Source organism: Doryrhamphus excisus, chromosome 17 (genome assembly GCF_030265055.1).
Source record: "Doryrhamphus excisus isolate RoL2022-K1 chromosome 17, RoL_Dexc_1.0, whole genome shotgun sequence".
Taxonomy (NCBI): Eukaryota; Metazoa; Chordata; class Actinopteri; order Syngnathiformes; family Syngnathidae; genus Doryrhamphus; species Doryrhamphus excisus.
Genome location: NC_080482.1, coordinates 9,186,976 through 9,209,305, shown reverse-complemented (window position 1 = coordinate 9,209,305; position 22,330 = coordinate 9,186,976). Strand labels below are relative to the sequence as shown.

Sequence of the window (22,330 nt, the reverse complement as noted above, 5' to 3'; positions counted from 1 at the left end):
TGGCTGTAATAATATGATGTAATAACGGTTCGGTATGCATCTCCATTTGCAAGATGCAAAACAACTGCTCTGCTCTATGCGTTTGTACTGTACTGAAAAATCTAATTACAAATACATGTACTGTTACACCCCAAGTAGTTACAGTGGCGCATTTTGTACCCGGGACGTTCAATAACTGACCTAATCCACCTCTTAATACCTCCAGACTATATATCACACGGGCATGGCATTTTGTATATTAAGGACCAAAAAACCCAGCTACCCTTTTCTCTTTGAACGCATCATCTCAGAACAGCTGCAAACGTCAAAACTCTACACCACAATATCATCTGGAGCGTTTAAGAATCAATATAAGACAAAAAAATGAATAAAAAACAACATACTCACCATTCGCTTGTACTGCAAGTACTTAGCTAGCTAGCTAGTTTCAGGGTTGCCTGACCTCCTCTTACGATGTCTATTGTTTCTGGAAAATTGATTTTAATATCTTCTTCTCTGATTGGTTCAGACTCGGCACGGGCCGGTTACTGGTATTGAGTATGAATATGTCAAGGTTTCAAAACCGCTAAAGTAGTCCGACATACCTTCCTGCAGTACCTGCCTTGAACCGACGCTTCTCCAGTGTCTGCATTCATGCAGGCCCACATCATGGCACTACCACCACAACGTTTGACTGGGGTCTAGACACTATTATCTTCATATTCATCTGTGTTGCCAGATCTGTAGACAATAACGGCTGTGATCTGACTCGTTTTTAACGGATAGTAAATCTGTACTGTCTATGTTTACTTTCTATTGCATTGTCGCTTGGGAAAATGTAGTTAATTCTGAAATGTGAGCAACGTCACCCTCACAATCTAGAAACAGGGTTCAAATCTCATGCATGTTCATAATAATTGCATGGTTAAGAAATAATTCTGGCTGGATATTTGACCACAATTATCTTCAGAATTGGTAGTGTTCATTTAAATTAATTGGTTTACTGGAAGGGGCCCAGGTTTTAAGCATGGCAAGATTAATTCCAGAAGATTAATTCTAGCCAGCTTTATCCATTCCAAAATGAGTTTTGATGTATAACGGTACATCATAATCATGGTTCGGCACCTACCTCAGTTTTAGAGTCATGTGCAATGATTTAGACAAGTGCAACAGTAACAGTGTGAAATATTATTTTATTATTATTATTATTTTATATTAATGAAATGCCTAAATTGCGGTGTGAACAACTTTTAGCTCCGTTTCCCATCTCTACTTGTCAGTTAATTTACGTATTTCAACAAGAAGGTTTCCCCTTAGCACTGTCGCTAGCCATGACTCCTGCTGGGCTTCACTGTATTATTATATTATATATTGTTATTATTATTATATGTATCCAGAGTAGGCATGTGCCAACATCACAAGGCAGTTACACTTCCTGTCCCTAACTACCAATCCTCCATCCTGTACTGAAACATCACCTTACATGTACGGCCACAATGGTCTCTCTTTGCGGTCACAGAGCTAAAATAAAATATATATATACTACAAAATGCATCTTATTGCAGTAATTAGCAGCAGCCTTGCCCTCTCTTGTGGCTTATTAAAGGCAGGATCAGATGTGATAACTTCATTGTGCACATGCTGCTGTAACTGCTGGGGATCTTAGCATAAAGCACATCCATGTATCCCTCCTTCTTCGTCTTCTTCTTCTTCCAAAGCATTAACGCGCCGATCACTGCTGGCATCATTATAGGCAGCATTATTAAGAGGATGGTGTGTGTGTGTGTGTGTGGATGGTAGGAAGGCAAACGGGGGACGAAATCCAAAAATCAATACAGGATACCTTTTGCAGCGGTAGTGAAAACGAGGGAGATGAGGATGTGTGTATGTGCGTGTAGGGAGGGAGGGAGGGAGGGAGGGAGGAAGAGGAGGTAGATGGTGGGTTGGGGGAGGGATGGAGGGGGTGATGTGTGAGTAGTAGCAGCTCCTTGCTCGCCTCAATGTTGCAGCCAGCCTGGTGTGGCAGATCGCTACAATCCTGGAGGGAGCCGGGTCGAGTGAGCTGCTGGGCTTCCCAATATATATACATATATATATACATAAAAAGAATATAGCAAGAAAGACACACAGACGGATGGACGGACATATTATAGGCAAGTGTTGCGATTAACATTTTTTTCTGTGCTTCTCTCGTCGTATTTATTTATCGATTGATTTTAATTAGTGTGTCACAAGCGGGAGGGAGGAGCGTCAGGATCAAGTGTGTGTGCGCGCGTGTGTGTAGTGTAGTGCAGTGGAAGTATATTGATTTGTTTGTTTGTTATCGCCTTTTAACTATTAAAGCTTTTTTAAAAAAAACTGCGCTCGTGAGCTAGCAAACAAATGAATGTGTTAGCATATAGCAGCTAAATAATATGCTAAATAATACCAAATACTCCAAAATAGCTTCAAACCAAATATAACCACACAGAATAAGACTTTTATATGTCAAAAAAGTCGACATTTTGTGGTCGTTGTGCTTTATTGACGCTAATAACCAAAGCTAAAGGACAGCAAGCTAGCGACTGTTTTTCATGCCTTTAGTATTAGCATCATTTTTAAACAACGGGGACATCATTTAAGTCCAAAAAGACGTCTTAACTTTCCCTCCGACTTACTCGTCCATCCGTCTGTGTGCCTCCATTAAAGAATTAAATAGATTCTATGCACATTTACGCCACACTGATGCCGGGTTAAGTCAATAAACAAAGTGCGCTGCCGGGCTGCTTTCATGTGTACGCACCAAGCCGCCTTCACAAAGCCGAAGACACCCACGAAGACTCCCAGGAGGACACATCTCGTCGTCCCGTCGTCTCCTCATAATCACCATAATTATTATTTGCACCCAAACAAGAAGAAGAAGGAAGATCATGTTTGTCCCCTTGCCGGTGCCGTTCGTGTTTCAGAGAGCTGCCCCTGACCTCAGCGCCTGGCGTCTCAAGTCCCCCCTGGCTCTTCGCTCTAACTCCGGTAAGACGCTTCTTCTTCTTCCCCCCTTTGCCGTTTAAGACGCCTCCAACAGCCCTCTGCTGGCTCCGAGAAGCGGTCCTTCCCCTCTCCTCCGCTGCCCGCGCCTGAGACAGAGCCCCCGTCTCTCCCCGACTAGACTCTCCGGCAAAGGCAGGGAATATTCATGCCAACTTATCGATCCTGGCGGGGATCGATTCTTGGGGCCGCTGAAGGAAGCAAGCGAGAGGGGTGGGAGGTGGAAAAAGGGAGAAGCGCACACGGAGAACAGTACAATGTTCTGTCTCTTCTTATTTTTGTTTGCTTTATTTCTAACCGGGTTGTGATTTGTTGCAGTTTGTGTGCAAGGAAGCAGCTCTTCCGGTGATGCGGGGAAGGTGGTGTTTCATTCATATGAGGTGGAATAACAAGCAACATGGTGGGAGAGAAACAACCTCCATCACCCGGCATCATAGGTGTAACTGGTGTGCATCCTTTACCGCAGCTACATCCATGTGGCCATGAGGACGGAGCTCTTAAAGGGGCCCAGGCAGGCGCCACCAAACCTGCCTGGTTGCACGGCTCACCTCTCATTTCCAAATCACTTCAAGCATATTTGATTCCTGCACATCCTCAGTCAGCGGGTGCACGGCGTGTGACAGTGATGAGATAGGTGGAAGAGGATGGGGTTGGGGGGGCCGTATCTCTAAACGCACAGAAGAGAGAGGACAAGAGGGTTGGGGGATGGAGTCATGCAGGGATGAGGCAAAGAACCAGGCAGCAGGATCAGGAGGAGGAGTTTTGGTGCTGAAAAATTGCGAATGTCAGAAGGAGATAAAAAAAAAAAATGTGGGAAGCGAGAGAGGGTGAAAGTAAGACCAGATGACAAGGTGAAAAACGAGGAGGGGGATGGAAAACCCAGTTTGAGCGTCTCGAGGTGAGAGGAAAAAAACGGCGGATGAGCCCATTATGTTGCCCCAAGTCTGGGTTGACATCTGAATAACTGAATGTGTAAGTTGACGGGATAACAGTGATTCGCTACGCTGATATCGTGTCGTTGTGAGTCCTTTTCTACAAAGTCTTGTTTTTTTTTTTTTTTTTAGTTCAGCATCAACGCACTTGACAAGTTGAACAGTTTCACATACAAACTAATGATCGGCGTAGTCATCAATTATTTAATCAACTGATATTTAAACACTTTTAATAGCAACGGCAAGGCACGGACAAGGGAAGGACGTAGCCACACGGAATTAGTTGAATTAAATGGTGTTTCGCACTCCCTTTATCAAAGTGCTGACACTTACAACATTTGTTAGCTCCATTGTTGGTTATCTTCCAGCCGATCAATAACAAAAGCAGGCGTAACTGTGTCATAGATAGTCATAGATACACTAGATGACGGAACAGGGGCACTTGAGTTTGGGGACTCGAGTCTTCGAAAAATGAAGTGGGAAACGGACTACTTTGTGTGTCAGTCTCATTTGAGTTTGCCAAATGAATATTGTGTTTGTTGTCCAAGATGGCTGAATAATCAAGCAATGCCGGGAGTAGTCCGTACACATCTTTATTAAATTCAACATACCTATGGATAAAATATGTGATTATTACGCACAATGTTGTATGATAACCAAGATAGTGTACAAGAACCGAGTTTAAACCTTTGTAAAAAACTGAATCCTACAAATCCAGGGGTGATGCACTATCCGCTGAAAATAACTTAACTGTCAGTCGGACAAAGCCCAACATTGACCTGTAAAAACAATAGCTTAATACTCATGCCACGCCAATAGTTGGCAATGTCAAGCAGTATACCCTTGTGTATAGGCTCGGCCTGTTCAACTGATAGCAATCCACAAATACAGCCCATCAGTCATTTAGAAGATTTTTGAGTCACGTTTTTGCAGTTCTTTAAAGGCAGCAGAATACTCCTGTCTGTTTTTTTTTTTAACTCTACTGTCATATAGAGGATCTTTGAGGTCCTTAAAAAAACACAGAGCATTAATGTCCTTCAGATAAACATAAATTCACAGGCAAAACTTTAGTTTAGATTTGAACTTGATACACTAGATCAGGGGTCTCAAACTCAATTTACCTGGGGGCCACTGGAGCTAGGGTCTGGGCAAGGCTGGGCCGCATCAGGTTTTCAAAAATAAAAAATAAAAAAAATCTTTGCATTTATTAAAAACAGAAAAATATACAAACTTTTTCAGTGCTTTGGTTCCAATTTTCTACAAGAAAAGCTCTGATAAAACATTCCACTGTTCTCAAATATCGTATTTTTTATTTTTCTGCACAAAATAAGATGAAAAATAAATAAACAAATCAAGAATAAAGAAAATCAATCAGTAATAAATAAATATAAGAATAATAATAAAACAGCAAATAATAAAAACTTAAAACCACATATAGTTGGTGGGTAGACAAATGATTTTTTTCAGATTAAAATTAACAAAGCATTATTAGAGCCCTGTAGACATGACAAAACATGACTATAGTCACATTTATACTCTTTTTATTTACAACATATTGCGCAACTGCAGGGTCTTGAGACACATGCTAACTCGCAAACTAGAGAGCTAGCGACCTAAACGGTAGCCTTCAAGTTATTTCCTTTAAACTTAAATAGCCAAAAACTTACCACTTCCACACGGATAGGGAGGATAACTATTAACAGTTATTTAACCTTTAACATGAACATTAATCAAACGTAATAATTTTTTCAAGGCGGGGGCCTCAAACTAGTGTCCTGCGGGCCACATTTGGCCCGCGGGCCGCGTGTTTGAGAACCCTGCTCTACATAGATTTGAACTTCATTTAAAAGCGTCCCCCTTTTTCCTCGTCCATTGTGGGGCTCTTGACTTGTGCTCTCACTCTTGTTTCTTTCGGTGCCGGGATCATAGGTCACACAGAGAGCGCTTGACTCAGCCCCACCTGCCACCCCATCCCCACCACCCGCCCCCTGGTGTTTTTGCCCTCTTTCATGTTAGAACAGGCCTGAAGCACTCAGCCTCGGTCAGCATCTCACCCGCGCTATCATGAAAGAGATGGACCATCATATGACATAAAATCACGCATGTTAGGCTGTTTTCCACATGGATGCATCCAGGTTTTGTTCTATTTTTAATGGTATTGTGTCTAGTTGCCATTACGTGTGTTTGTTTGTGTGTGTGTAGTCAAGTGGTTTGGTGGAGCCATCAGCATTAACTGCTATATGAAAGTTTAATAGGACACGCTGGAGAAACAGCAGGTTTCCCAGCCCGGTGCGGAACTTGATATGATACGATCGGACACACATACACACCTTAGATCAGTTCATTTCAGCTATGCACCTTTGGTCACACATCATTAGCCGCCATCTTACACATCACCTGCCCATGCTGTACACCAACATGATAGACAGAGGATCAATTAGCCATTAAGTCCAAATCACACATGGAGTTCTCCCTCTTCATGGAATATGACCATGTATACCGGATTCAACTTGTGTGTGTGTGTGTGTGTGTGTAGCGATGGCACACCGTGCGTGCAGGCATAGATCGGCCTGTTGCGAGGGGAGCGTGCAAGTCGCAGTGTTAACATGATTGCAAATGACAAAATGTCAACCTGGGTTTGTTAGCGACATAATGGGGAATCAATAGACGTGAGAAAGATGTCAATACTACATGCTTTATTGCATTAAGCTACCTCTCTCCTTCTCCATAGGCCTCTCTCTCACTGTCACAATATCATTCTCTCCCCTCTCATGGTGCTCGTATAGAATTAGATTGAACAATATGACCGCATGAGTCCGAACGCAGGAGACTGATGGCGGAATGCTTCAGTGGCTAATGAGCTGCTTGGTTCTGCTCTTTGCGTACATTAGGATGGTATGGATGCTTCGTCCTGCATCGTTTGACAGTGTGGTTTAGACTGATTGATGATGGAGAGGTCTACTTGAAGTTTGCTTTGTTGGTATTATGATTCTAACCCATTATTGGTCCACAAAGTATATGATGTACTAGGAACCCTACGTCAGTCCTGCTTATGTCGACAACCTGTTTATGTTGACCAATTCAAGTCCCGATTCACCAAAGTGGCTTACACAGACATACTTAAAGCGACCATCCATCCATTTTCTTGGGTCTTCGATATGCTGGAGCCTAACCCAGCTGTCTTTGGGCGAAAAGCGGGGTGCACCCTGGACTGGTCTCCGAAAGTGATCCTTTCTATGAAAAATTGTTCAGTTTCTATCTGCTTGTGTTGTAGTATTGTCACTTCCTGCTTATGTCGACAACCTGTCTATGTTGACCAATTTAAGTCCCGATCCACCAAAGTGGCTTACACAGACATACACAGTCAACTGCTTTTCTCTACATAATAGTTGAGACCTAAAGCAACCATCCATCCATCCATCCGTTTTCTTGGGTCTTCGGTATGCTGGAGCCTAACCCAGCTGTCTTTGGGCGAAAAGCGCACCCTGGACTGGTCTCCGAAAGTGATCCTTTCTGTGAAAAATCGTTCAGTTTCTATCTACATGTGTTTTAGTATTGTCACCTCAGTTCAGTGCAAAGTAGGCTTCCAAATAAAAGCATGGCAGTATTAACCTGGATTATGTGGCAGCAACTAACTAAATGCAATGCTTTAAAGCTTTATTGTAATTGTAGTCGAGAAGCACAACAAATTACCTTCAGTTCTGTTAGCTAAGAGGAAAATGATGTCAACAAACAAAATCAGACATTCTTCTTATGTCACTGATGACACAAGTAAATGTGAAAACAATGGCCAGTTTAGATTACGGTTATGTTGACATCAGTCAGCTAGTCCAACGGGCGTTTTGCAAAAAATATACAATGGCACCTCTAAGCTTGAACACATATCTGTTTTTGTTCTTTTGTTCAGATCTTTGAAAACATCAGAAAGTCTCAGAACACTTTCTAAGGTTTTACGGTTACCTGTCTTCAAGTACTCCAGTAGTCATATCTGATTTTTTTTGGCCATAGTAGTCGAATGCTTTTAAGAGTAGACCTAGACCTCTCATTTGCAACTTTTTCTACCTCAAAGAAAAAAGCTAAAACACTTGGATAAACAAATAAAAATGGTAGTTTTGCAACAGCAGGACATTCATTTGTTTAGTGACACAGAAGTGAGACAAACAAACCAAAAACACGGAAAAGTGCACATAAATTAGTAACAACATAGCTTGAAAAATAGCAACTTGCCAAAACTCTTAGTTAGCAGCCTAATTTCTTGCGTAATTTTAGACATATTGATATGGTGATTAATCATGATTAAATCATTTCAAAAACCGTGATTAATCTGGAATGAAAGCCCTAGTTTTTATGTTTTAAAAAGACAACGATACTGTATGTGTGTTTGATGTTACTTTCTCTATACTACTAATCACAGATCAGGATTTAGTATTCCTCCAAATACCAATATCACAATCCATATCAACATGGTTTTAAAATTCCCTTTAATCCTCTCTGTGCTTACTTTTCAAATGGACACGCACAGGTGCACTACAGCTTGCATGTATGTACGTGTTTGGAAGGGAATGTGCACACTATGATGTGTGTGTGTGTGTACTGTAGACTGAGACTAATGTAGTATTAATGCTGATGAGGTCCCTTAGCTCATTAGCAGTAGCGAGCGCTATTGAGTTTCTCCAAGGGAACAGGACACACATCAACCGCTAGCATATTGATGACCATTACCAAACAATGACCTTTACACAAAACACTTACAGCACACATAGAAAGGCATACTGTGGCGTTTCCCCTCTGTGGTTGGATTATTATAACGCACACCAGCAATAATGCTGGTTAAGCCATGTCCAGTGAAATACAGCCCAGCATTAGTCCTAATCAAGAGGCTGGGTGAGCAGGCCACTTAATCAGACCTATCACCTGGAGAGCCATAAATGGACTCTGTATGTGTGTGTGTGTGTGTGTGTGTGTACGTGCGCGTGTGTGTGTGTAAGCAGTTAATCAACACATCAACAGGAATCAACACATTCAAAGCACCTGACTCCATTCTGGGCTATTGATTTATACCGTTTTCTTTCTGTCGTCGTCTCTCGCCTTTGCTTGCATCTAAATGACGTATGGTTTGGAGAGGGAGAAGTGGAGCGTACTTGACCTCTACATGGGGGACATCCTGTTGTACTCTATATATGTGTGTGTGTGTGTGTGTGTGCTTGGTCAGTGGTAGCCTGGCTTGATCAGGGCCTGGAGTGGGCTTCGCCACATGCTACCAATCACAGGTTGCTGTGGGAGAAAACAGGTTGTTGATTATTGAACACTTGCTTAGTTGATTTTGGTGCTTATTACCGCCACTGCGGGAGCTTTTTGTTTCTTTGTTAGCATGATTACCACAAAACAATACTTTAGAGCAGTGTTTTTCAACCTTTTTTGAGCCACGGCACGTTTTTTTTACGTTGGAAAAAATTTTGCGGCACACCAATAACCAACATTATTTGCTTCTTTCAGTTTTTTCCTGATTACGGACTCGCCACAGCAGATCCTTTTGATCCGCATACTAATTTAACCAACAATGTTACATTAAATTATTAATACATGTTAATTAAAAAAGTGATATTGAATAATTCCTCACTGCACACCTGACAATTTCTCACAGCACAGTTGTTGAAAATCACTGCTTTAGAGGCAGGAACGTAACTTTTGACATACCTGAACTAAAACAAACCAATCACATTTTGGGGGATTTTTTTATTTTAAAACTTAAATTTAAATCTACTCCAAGCCTTGCAAGACGGATTACAGTGGAACGTCATCGAAACTAACTGGTGCTTTAAAGCTTCCCACCACTACTAGCATGATTACCACAAAACAAACAATACTTTTAGAGCAGTGTTTTTCAACCTTTTTTGAGCCACGGCACGTTTTTTTTTACGTTGGAAAATTTTTTGCGGCACACCAATAACCAACATTATTTGCTTCTTTCAGTTTTTTCCTGATTACGGACTCGCCACAGCAGATCCTTTTGATCCGCATACTAATTTAACCAACAATGTTACAAAATATCACCGCTACCTCTCACGTGCATCACTAAGCCAATAAATGCACAAATACTGCGGATTTCAGAAAATAACAGATGGAATGATACTGCACTCTACAAGAAGCAATGAAGTCGGTAAAATTAAATAATTTAAAAAAATCCAAAAATTATTGTAACTATGATGGTCATAATGATAAAGACTAAAATAATAATGATGATAACAATAATAATATTACAATGATAATAATAACAGGGGAAAACAAGACAGTGGCATGAACATGATTGTATCTTGCAAAAAGGGGTAGGCATTCATAAGCTTTTGCTTCAGCCTACTCCTTTTGGGCTTGTGATCAGCTGAATACAGATGTAAATAATGGAGAGTTGTATTTTGATTGGTGTGGGAGACGCACTGTGGTGTTTTGTGTATTTGCCCAAATAAATATAATAAAAAAAAAAAAAAAGTCTATTAGAGGAACGAGGCAATCAGCTACGTGTTGCCACACGGACGAATATATACACGTAACTTTTGACATACCTGAACTAAAACAAAACAATCACATTTTGGGGGATTTTTTATTTTTAAACTGAAATTTAAATCTACCCCAAGCCTTGCAAGACGGATTACAGCGGAACGTCATCGAAACTAACAGGTGCTTTAAAGCTTCCCGCCACTACACTTTAAAAAAGTTGTTTATTTTCTCAATTTATGCCAAAAAATTTGGAGTTCAAACCATAAACAGGTAAGTCAAAATCTTGTGAGTGTTGCTTTTGTGTGTGAGATGTTAACGCAGTACACTATCATAGGAAAGGAGTCTGATTTGACAGTCAACCTCGCCATCGAATCATGTAAAAATGTCATGAAATCATCATTGGTACAATTCTGACTACATGGGGGGTGCCCACGGCTGCTGCTGCTGACATTTATACAAAGAATGACTTTGTTTTTGTTATAAATTAATATTATTGTTGGGATTTGACATGGCAGTGTCAACCAACTTTATTTTGTATCCACAAATGAGCTTCCTGAGAGTTTTGGCAAGTTTTTCAAGCCTGTTTTTCTGATGTGTGCCAATGATAACTGTGTTTTGGTTGCAGATGTGTTTTCTGTGTCGTAAATTTATATTAAGGTACTGTTGTTGCTGAGGTTTTTGGTCTATTTTTTTCCCTTGGAAGAAAATCTAATTTTCAACATTTTTCTTTAAATTCTCAGTGATTAATGTTGCATTCAGGCATTTTAGGGATTTTAGGTAGGTTGTCCTTGGTAGGGGTTTTTGCTACGTACTGCAACATTTATTGGCATTCCCCAGTCATTGGTTTCTTCATATCAAAAGCTGAAGGTCCAGATCGAGTGAGGGCTCATAAACACGCCACAATCAGTTTTACCGTGCTCGTGTCTTTTTTTTTTTTTTTTTTCGTTGTTGATTGCTGCAGGCTGTCACCTCTGGCACCCCGCTCATGTGCAAGTACATTTAGATAATAAAAAAGCCCAATAAAACGCAGAGGTTTGATTGGGTGTCTCCCCTTAGCACCGGCAGAGCGGACGTCTAAATCAAGAGTCCTTCTCCCCCCATTTCATTTAGCTGATAAGATTTATGGTAATGAAGGGCTCCTATTAACCTCCGGGTTTCAACTGCTGTCCTTCACCGCGAGGGTGGATGAGAGTCAACGATCATAGCGAAGGTAGCCAACACTTCCTTCCTGAGTCACACACACACACACACACACCAAAAGCAGCTCAGCTCTTTTTAAAAAGAGTTGAATACATGTTTAATCTCCCTCCTCTGTGCATTTTCCCGTTTCTTTATCCCCTCTATCCTTCCTGCTCTTCATCCTCCTTTTTTCGGCAGGAGGGCTCTGTTGTGAAATTAATCTGCTGTACTCGACCACCTTCTCGCCCGCTAATTCTCTTGTGCAATCTTTCTTACGCCCGGGCGTCCTTTTGTCGGCTCGAATAGGGGCCGTTGTTGCATGCTCTGGGATATTTAAAGCGACTTAGTCGGTGAGGACTCGCTCGTATAAACTTCTCATGCTTGCTGGATTTGCCAGATTTTTCTGCCTCTTTACGCTAGACAACTGTTTCACCTGTACATAACCATGGCGTTTTGGACTGGCTCCAAGTCTCTGTTGAGAACCAAAAGTAGCAGATTTAGATCCGCTAAGAGATATGACAGAAGTAAAGGAAAACACTATAATTTTTTATTTTTTATTTGACCAAAATATCTGAAAAGAATTGTTGTCTTATATTCATAACATTACAGTACATACACTTTGAGCGTATTTTTTCCGGTTCCTAATCAATCATCACAAAATCACTGTTTTTGTGATATATCACATGACAAACCTCCACTTTTTATAAACAAAAGTGCTGTATACTAAGTTGAATACATGTATTTTATATATTTTTTGGATTTTTGCCATCTGAGATGCAATGTTGTCCAAGTTCATAGTTCTCGTGAAGTAGTTCAAAGCTCAGCTCACACAGTATAAATATGAATAGTTTATGTTCATAGTTCAACATTTCAATTTTGAACCAGTTCAAAGTTCAGTTCATTTCAATTTTTCTTTTTTTAAGGTGAAAAGTGCCAATAAAAGACTAACCTTGTTTTTAAAAGAAAACTATGACATCCATCACCACCTAAAACTGTTCACAGTTATGTATTATGTACAATTATGTATTGAATTATGTGTTGAAGTGGAGAAAAATATTGAAAATTGTCTTTATTTATGCTTTTTAGCCTATGCATCTTTATTTCTTCACACTCAACAAATTATAGTGTTGTTGCATGCAATGAAATCAATTAGACTAGGCCCCTTAGGTAATAACTGGACCTAAACAATGATTTAAGAAGTTCATGTTCAAGTTCTTTATGCACAAATATGTTGCGTTCAATTCAACTTTCTTAGAAACGTCTTCGACGAACGTGTTCTTTTGAACTTGTTCAAGCTCAATACTGCTGAGATGTCATGTAAATTTCTCAAAAGGTGTGTTGTCTAGTATTTGTAACTTAGATATCACTGGGGGAAAAAAGCATCCATATTTTTGTATGAGCAATAACAAAACCCTTCAAAAATGACAGGTTGTCTTGTATTCAGGATAGAATTTTTTAAAATGTAAACCAAGAGGTGGCGAGCCAGAACCAGCCAGAGCTTTTCTTCCTGCCACTCACACACATTAACGCACACTTAACCTCAAAACAACCAAAATGGAGTTTACTTTTGAAGCGCTCTTATTCCGCTTGAAAGTGAACTCCAACACAGTTGGGTTCAAACCCGACCAAATGATATGTACCAGCAGAGCAATCTCTCCAGAGTCTGTTTTAACTGAGCTAAATGTGAACCAGTACCATTTCAATCATAGTATTGTACTCTTAAAGGGACAGTGTATTGCCTGTCTGTTCTTGTGCATGTAAACATTTCACTTTACAGTGCTAATGATGATGTTACTCCATCAAAAACAGCTATATTGACAATCTAAAGGGGCAGTTATATTGGGGGGGGGGGGGGGGGTGTTGTTGGTGGCGGTGGGCGTACCCCTGTCCTGCTTCTGTACAAGGGCTGCACTCCTCTATCCCTTTGTCTGCTTGTAAAGGGGACAAGGGAGGAGGCACAGAGCCGGGGGCCGCTGAAGGAATGACTAAGTGACCTCTCCTTTGACGCGCCCATGTTCTATCTATTTGGGGTTTTGTACGTCCCCCCCCCCCCCCCCCCCCCCCCCTTTTCCTCCCTTTATATTTTGTTCCCCCTTTTTTCAGCCTGGTTAAGTCTCCATGGCTGTTGGCCTCACATGTCCTGTCTCCTTCCATCGTCCTTCTTTCCTCTCTCTCTCTTTCTCCTTGCATCCTCGACAGTAGCGGCCCGGTTGCCAAAGTGTCTGTAAGACGCATTAAGGCCCATAAAAGCCTAGTTTGTGGTGGCACCAGTCAGAGGTAGTGTACAAAAGTGACTTTAAATGAGCCTGTGATTACCTTGGAACATGGAGAGACACTGAAGTGGCCAAGAGAGTGTGAGACAAGGCCGCCGCCGCCGCTGCCCGCCGCTCTGACTCCAGTCTCTTAAAAGAAAATTGAACAGAAAACTAATATTTGTTTGTCTTGTCTTAAGAGCTAAAAAGCCCACCTGATTGAGGTGGGTGGAGGAGTGGACACAACCCAGGACTCAAGCCAAAATTTCCTGCCCCTCCCCTCTCTGTCACTCCTCCTCCTCCTAATTGGCCACATGCTGCCTTGAGTGACAAGTGTAATCATCAGTCAAATTACGATGGGGGAGGCCAGCGAGAAGGGAAGTACTTTGATCAAAGATAAAGATGAAGGGGGGAACAGACAGAGCTACATGGAAACCTGCTGTCCACACACCTGCTGCTCCATAGACGGAGTGTATTCTAATGTAAATAGCATTGAACTTAGCCTCGAGTCGCATCTCAGCACAAACACCGCAGCAACAATAACGTCACAGTCCCGGCGCTATATTTGGCTACACTTTTGTTCTAGCTTTTATAACCGACGCTACAGTCAGCCCCTGCTAACGAGGTTTACAGTAATTAGGAGTGCTGATGAAGCGCTTTGATTCCCCGACTGTGGCGGCCCGCTCATTAGCGGCGGAGCTAGCCGCAGCCCCAGTCACATCCTATTAGGCGGCTCAGTGTACACTCTGAATCAGGAGAGGGAGATTAAGTGCAGATGAAAAACGGCCTGCACACACACACACACACACACACAGATGAACATGTGCACACACATGCACACCATTCTAAATTGGAACCCACAAAATCCACATAATGAAGTTTGGAGAAGAAAATTCCCCCTGTAACTCCAGACTGCAAAATATACTAATTAGAGTGTGTTGCATGGAGCAGCAAGCAAGTTTCTCTGAAGAAAAGTAGTTATTTAGAAGTTTGTTGTTTTGCATAATACTATAGTTATGGTTAATTGATCACACTCACTGAAGATAACATAATGCACACATGTAATAATCCAATACAGGAGCTTCATAATACAGCATCAGCAACATCATTCTTTATATGTTTATTAATGTGGTAGTAGTATATTGGATATAAAGTGAATTTATCAGTTCCAGAATGAAAATGGCATCATCAAGCCTTTTTACAGTTGTCTCTCGCTACATTGCGCCCACACTATTTGACTATTTTTTCACTATTTTTTCAAAAATTCATTCATAAACGACAGCTGTTTTGTGGTTGAATATTCCTATTTAACCAAATTATACGTATTCATGGCCAAAATTCAGCATTTTGTAGTATAAAAATGAAATAAAATACAAATAATAAGGCGTTCAAAAGTCGTGATATGAAGTGTAATACAGTGTCTGTGATCGAGGAAGTGAGCTAAAGTTGTCTGTTCCCTGAGTCAGCAGGTTAGCCGTTTAGAGAGTGGCCGACAGCAGCTCCTGTGTGAACGTTCACTGCATGTGTTATCTTATTTATGTCTAAGATGGCTTATTTTCTATTATTATGTCTACTATATTGGGTAAAACTAGCATAAAGGTGACTATAGGGGTGTTATTTAATGTCTCGAGGGCCATAATAATTCTAAACACGTATACTAAACATTCTTAATTGACATACTAGTGTAAAAATAGTTGACTACAGTCCAATAAAACAAAAATAAAGTAAAAGTACTCACTCAGAGTGAATGGGAAATTGTTAGCGGTAGGTGTTCACATTACCATATAATATGGTAACCATTCATTTGTGTTTGTAATTGCCATAAGAAACTACTACTACTGTCCCTTTTGACTTTTCTATGGTTACCGTCATGCTTCTCATCCTTGACCTTGTCATCACTAGTACTCTTCAGGGGTGGAATCACCCATTAAAATCCCCACACATTCTCAAATGCCAAAGAAAAAGCAAAACACACTAGCAAAGCTTGATATTTTAGCACAATTTTTTTCAGAAAATGTAATTTGCACTCCCAATTTTTGGCACTTTTGAAGATTTCGCTGTGTTGTGTCAGAATGAGCTCTCAGTATGATACAGTGCAGTTGTACGACCAAAGTAACAAGCTAGTACATAATGTTGAATTTATTATTCTCTGATGGCGAGATAGATACTGTAGATCAGGGGTCTCAAACTCAATTTACCTGGGGGCCACTGGAGCTAGGGTCTGGGCAAGGCTGGGTAGCATCAGGTTTAAAAAAAAACAAAAAAAACGCATTTATTAAAAACAGAAACTTTTTCAGTGCTTTGGTTCCGATTTTCTACAAGAAAAGCTCTGATAAAACATTCCACTGTTCTCAAATATCTTAATTTTTATTTTTCTGCACAAAATAAGATGAAAAATAAATAAACAAATCAAGAAAATCAATCAATCAGTAATAAATAAATATAATAATAATAATAAAATGGCAAATAATAAAAACTTAAGAAACCACATATAGTTGGTGGGTAGACAAATTATTTTTTTCAGATTAAAATTAACAAAGCATTATTAGAGCCCTGTAGACATGACAAAACACGACTATAGTCACATTTATACTTTTTATTTACAACATATTGCGCAACTGCATGGTCTTGAGACACATGCTAACTCACTAGAGAGCTAGTGACCTAAACGGTAGCCTTCAAGTTATTTCCTTTAAACTTAAATAGCCAAAAACTTACCAGTTCCACACGGATAGGGAGGATAACTATTAAGTTATTTAACCTTTAACATGAACATTAATCAAACGTAATAATATTTTCTGGGTACATGATACCATACAGCATCCATATCAAACTTGCGCAGGCCGCACTAACATTAAACTTTCATATCAAGGCGGGGGCCTCAAACTAGTGTCCTGCGGGCCACATTTGGCTCGTGGGCCACGTGTTTGAGACCTCTGCTGTAGATAATTATTATCTTTGTAAAAAGCACATTCTATGATATAATTACGATCCTTCTTGGCTGTGGAACACTTCTCTAGTCCTTCTGTAATTTGTTTTCTTTATCTCTGTCCATCCATTTGTCTGTTCGTCTCTCTCGCTCTCTCTCTCTCTCTCTCTAGTTGTCTGTTGCGTGATGGAGTGATTATTGAGGACGTGGCTTCTGTGTTTAACGCCGCTTGATGAAGTCTGCCTTTGTCTGCCTGCGCTAACCTGTCGCAACCAGGACACCGCTTATAGCAAAATCAATACGCAAGAGTCGAAAGAGCCAGGAGGAGAGGCCCGGGATGAGGGACGAGTAAGAAGGGGCTGTGACGGTAGATAAGTAAGGAAGCAGGAAAGAAGGGAGTGACACGGAAAAGGGAATGTGAACACTTGACCCGCGCCGCGGCTCAAACGGACATCTTTCCATTATTGCTCCTTCTGTTACGCTAAATCAGCATTTATATGTATGTTTACCTTGGCCGAGGTTGGGGGGGGGGGGGTTCTATCACTAGTGTGTCATTGTTTAAGCCAATACAGGCAGGATAGCTTCTATATCTGTCCTTACAAGGAGCATCCATGGCCTCCTCCTCTTGGGAGCATACGACAGAGGGACAAGGGGAAGGAGATGTGGCGGTGGGGTGGGGGGGTTGTGTGAGAGAGGCACAGCTGGGAAATGAGAAATGCAAACCCCCCTTCCATCCCATCCATCCCTCTATCCATCCCTGTACCGCCACCTTACACACACACACACACACACATTCATAGCATCCCCATCTCTTTATCCTCCCCTCAGGAAAGAAGGGGTGGAGGAAGAGACGGAGAAGGGGACAGATAGGCGCATTAAAATTCATGGCCCCCCTCTTTTTTTTTATTTTTCCCTGCTGAAAATCAATAGTGTTTACTATGAATGAGTGGAACAGTGGACAACAGTGGTGCCAGGGGGACAGAGAGACAGACGGAGAAGAAGAAGAAGAGGAGGAGGGCTACAGAGGAGCATGGCTGACTTTATTGCAATAGGCAGAAGCACCAGAGGCCAAGGTTAAAGACCAGCTGGGGCAGTGAGACAGAACAAGAGACACACTAAGTAAATTCAGCTGTCTTGTAAAACAGACATAGTGCGCCGTAAATGCATATCATACTATTGGCTATCATAATAATGTAATATGAATCATAGCGTCCCCACCACCACCACTCTTTCCTTGTAATTACCTGTGCCGTTAATATCTTAACTTTCCATACAGCCGGGCTCACCATTACCCTTCACAAGTCATGTTGATTGGGCTGCACTTGCACACAAACACTACACACCAGTGCACACAGAGCTATTCGCTAACCCTGATGTGCTTTTCCTCCAGAGGGTGAGGATATGGCTTACTGCTCATCGTTTTGTCCAAATTTAAACAACAACCACAGGAAATAACAAGAATATAACTGTTTTATACCAGGATCCAAAAGCATGGTGTGGAAAAAGTCTATTCCCATTCCTTAATTCTTATTTCTTTGCATGTTTGTCACATTTAAATATGCTCTTCAAATGTAAATATTAGTCATGATAAAACAACACACTGGAGGGTTTTCTACCAGGAAATGCCTTTTTAAGGTCATGCCACAGCATCTCAATAGGACTCAGGTTAGGACTTTGACTAGGCCATTCCAAAGTCTTTTCTTCAGCCAATCAGAGGTGGACTTGGTGTGTTGTGGATCATTGTTCTGCTGTAGAAACCAAGTTGGTTTGAGGTCACAAACAGATCCTTCAGGATTTTTTGGTATACTGCAGGATTCATGGTTCAATTCGTCACAGTAAAACAGCTCCATCACACTACCACCACCATATTTTAATGTTGGTATGATGTTCTTTTTCTAAAATGCTGCGTTCCTTTTATACCATGGATGGGTGATGGGTAACGGGACACAAACCTTCCGAGTATTTTCCCAAAGGTTTTGGGGATCATCAAGATATTTACTGGCAAATTTTAGACAATCCTTAATGTTATTTTTGTTCAACAGTGGTTTTTGTCTTGGAATTCTGCCATACAGGCTGTTTTTAGCCAGTGTCTTTCTTATTGCAGCATCACAAACTGAGGCGAGGCATGTTGTTGTGGGGTCTTTTGTGACCTCTTGGATGAATGGTTGGGTAATTTCGGTTGACAGTTTCATCTTTTTTATTTTTATGATTTAAAAAATATTTTAATTGTCAAAGTGTATCATGAAACATTCATTCACCAATTTTCTCACTATGTAGAGCAGGGGTCTCAAACTCAATTTACCTGGGGGCCACTGGAGTTAGGGTCTGGGCAAGGCTGGGCCGCATCAGGTTTTCCAAAAAAAACCCGAAAAAAACGCCTTTATTAAAAACAGAAAAATATACAAACTTTTTCAGTGCTTTGGTTCCGATTTTCTACAGTAAAAGCTCTGATAAAACATTCCACTGTTCTCAAATATCTTAATTTTTATTTTTCTGCACAAAATAAGATGAAAATCTTAAATCTTAATAAACAAACAAATCAAGAATAAAGAAAATCAATCAATCAGTAATAAATAAATATAATAATAATAATAAAACGGCAAATAATAAAAACTTAAGAAACCACATACAGTTGGTGGGGACAAATTATTTTTTTCAGAATAAAATTAACAAAGCATTATTAGAGCCCTGTAGACATGACAAAACACGACTATAGTCACATTTATACTCTTTTTATTTACAACGTATTGCGCAACTGCAGGGTCTTGAGACACATGCTAACTCGCAAACTAGAGAGCTAGCGACCTAAACGGTAGCCTCCAAGTTATTTCCTTTAAACTTAAATAGCCAAAAACTTACCACTTCCACACGGATAGGGAGGATAACTATTAACAGTTATTTAACCTTTAACATGAACATTAATCAAACATAATAATTTTTTCTGGGTACATGATACCATACAGCATCCATATCAAACTTGCGCGGGCCGCACGAACAATAAACTTTCATATCAAGGCGGGGGCCTCAAACTAGTGTCCTGTGGGCCACATTTGGCCCGCGGCCGCGTGTTTGAGATCCCCTGATGTAGAGCAACCCTTCTTCTTTGTGCTTTCATCATTGTAAAGATATCAGGTGCGATAAATGGTAGTCCTTTCTTTTATGTCACCATGCTTACTAATCATAAACAATCCCGACACACATACAAATAATATTATCACTAAATTCCGTACCCCGCCTCTCGCCCGAAGACAGCTGGGATAGACTCCAGCACCCCTGCGACCCTTGTGAGGAAAAAGCGGTAGAAAATGAATGAATGAATGAATAAATCCCAACATTTTGCAAATTTTTCCTTGCAGCTTGTATCCTGTCAAACTCTCTTTGCAGAGTCTAATGTATGTAACATCTTCATGTGGCCCTTGTCCTTGTCCATCGGCTTGCATGTGGACGCCGTACGTACGCAAGTGATAGGGCCGCGCACCGGGGTGATATATATTCAGGTATCTCATGCATTATGGAGCGTGCAGGTGAGAGCGTCTAAATGTGAACTGCTGCTATGTGGAGAGTTCAGGGCCAATCTTACCGCAGCCTTTTGTATTAGCATAGCATCTCCATTTCAAATCGGACGCCATGTTTTATTCAGCGGAGGGATATTGATCACATATTATGCATACATACAAATCTATATTGCATCACCTCCCCCTGACCAGACCTTTGATATGTTAATGAGGCTGAATGCTTAAAGTCTCTGCATGCAAAATGTAACCCAAACAAAACAAACCCATAAATGAATCTTACCAATCACAATTTGGTTAGCGCGCAGACCTTACAGCGAAGAGACCTGGGTTCAATACCACCCTCGGCCATATCTGTGTGGAGTTTGCATGTTCCACCCCGTGCATGCGTGGGTTTTCTCCTGGGGACTCTGGTTTCCTCCCACATTCCAAAAACATGCTAGGTTAATCGGCGACTCCAAATTGTCCATAGGTACGTGATGAGAAGCGTCACATCGCTTTAGATAAAAGGTAGAGGAGTTTGTGATTTTTTAGTGGTTCTCTTCTTTTTAGAATTGTGTGATAATTAAGAATGTTTGAGAAAATGTTTTGTCCTTACATGTTAGCATTAACATTGGCTAACATTTTACACTTGTATAAGAGTTAAGACTTTTTAAACATTGTCAGCACAGGTTAAAAAACATTTTTTTTAACTAAGTTTGTCAAATGATTAAACATTTTTATCAGATTTATCACAGTTTTAAAATTAATTAATCATGATTAATCACATGGGTTTTCTCCAGGTAGTCCGGTTTCCTCTCACATTCCAAAAACATGCTAGGTTAATTGGCGACTCTAAATTGTCCATAGGTATGAATGTGAGTGTGAATGGTTGTTTGTCTAAATGTGCCCTGTGATTGGCTGGCGACCAGTCCAGGGTGTACCCCGCATCTCGCCCGAAGACAATGAATTAGTATCACAATTTTAGTACTGCTCTCTCTTCTTTTCCGTACGAAAAAGGTAACCTGGAACATGTTAAACACAGAAAGTCAACAAATGATCTGTAATTGCTTCGACATGGAGAAGGAGTATGGTTACATAACTCTGCTTCTTATACTGCTTTTCTCACAAGTTGAATTGTGCAAGGGTGAACGCGATGTACTTCAATGCACCTTTTGTTAATCACGTTCAAAAAAAAAATGAAAACGTAAAGAGATATACTATGGAATTATTCACCTCGGTTTTCACTGCCAAATCCCACAGAAAAAATGTAGGCTTTTAAAAACACCCCTATTCATGTCGACTTGGCCCGTATTCTTTTGCGGTTTTACTTGTGTCAATTGAGCTGAGTATGGATGGTTATCTGGTCGGGTCACAAGCACAGCCAATTGGCCGCCTTTCACATTGGCATCGGCGTCACCTTGTCTTCAGTAATGTTGTTGAGGTCATTCCACATTCAAACACCAACATTGAACGCCTACTTCACGCAAATCCACTTTTCAGGCATCTTGGTCAGAGATGACCTCTTCTACCTACGCGTATTATGAACCAATACATCACTTTAAGAGCTTTTTTTTTTTTTCTTCCATCAATATTTCTCCATGTGTTAACTCTCAGACCCGAGGCCATCTTGTGCCTATCGCTCTTATTCTTTATTTTTGTTGTTGATGTTGGTAACCCTCGCCACTGTGCTAAATCTCCTCGCTCAAAACGACTTGAGTGCTTGAGAGGTCAGGGTGTACAGTGGGGGGGGAGGAGTACGATGTAGGTTTGAGCCATGATGTATGGAGCGTGCTTTTTCACTAAGGAAGAAGGTAACCGTTGTTCTTGCTTTGGGTACCAAGGATTTGATCAGCGTTTCATTAACCGCCCTAACCACTTGATTTTAAATTTTTTTCTTTTTTCTTTCAAGTGCCTTGTCCATTTATCTTGAGCTGTTCCCTTACCAACCGTTTCCAAGGTGCCCCAATCCCGAGGGACTGAAGTGTCCAGTGATGTGGTGCATGCATAACTCTACACCTGTAATTCATTTCTTGCCTTCTTTTCGTG

General features: G+C 40.8%; 1 protein-coding gene across 2 annotated transcripts in view; it reads left to right on the top strand.

Moving 5' to 3' along the window:
- The first annotated feature begins 1,976 nt into the window (after positions 1-1,976).
- The window catches only part of pou2f2a (POU class 2 homeobox 2a), a 54,432-nt gene continuing 34,078 nt past the window's right edge, over positions 1,977-22,330 (top strand). The window contains exon 1 of one of the 2 annotated variants that reach the window (XM_058054149.1): positions 1,977-2,988. In XM_058054149.1, the coding sequence (XP_057910132.1) occupies positions 2,889-2,988 (100 nt within the window). In that variant the 5' untranslated portion in view covers positions 1,977-2,888. The remainder of the gene's footprint in view (positions 2,989-22,330) is intronic. The other variant, XM_058054151.1, reaches the window with a different exon arrangement.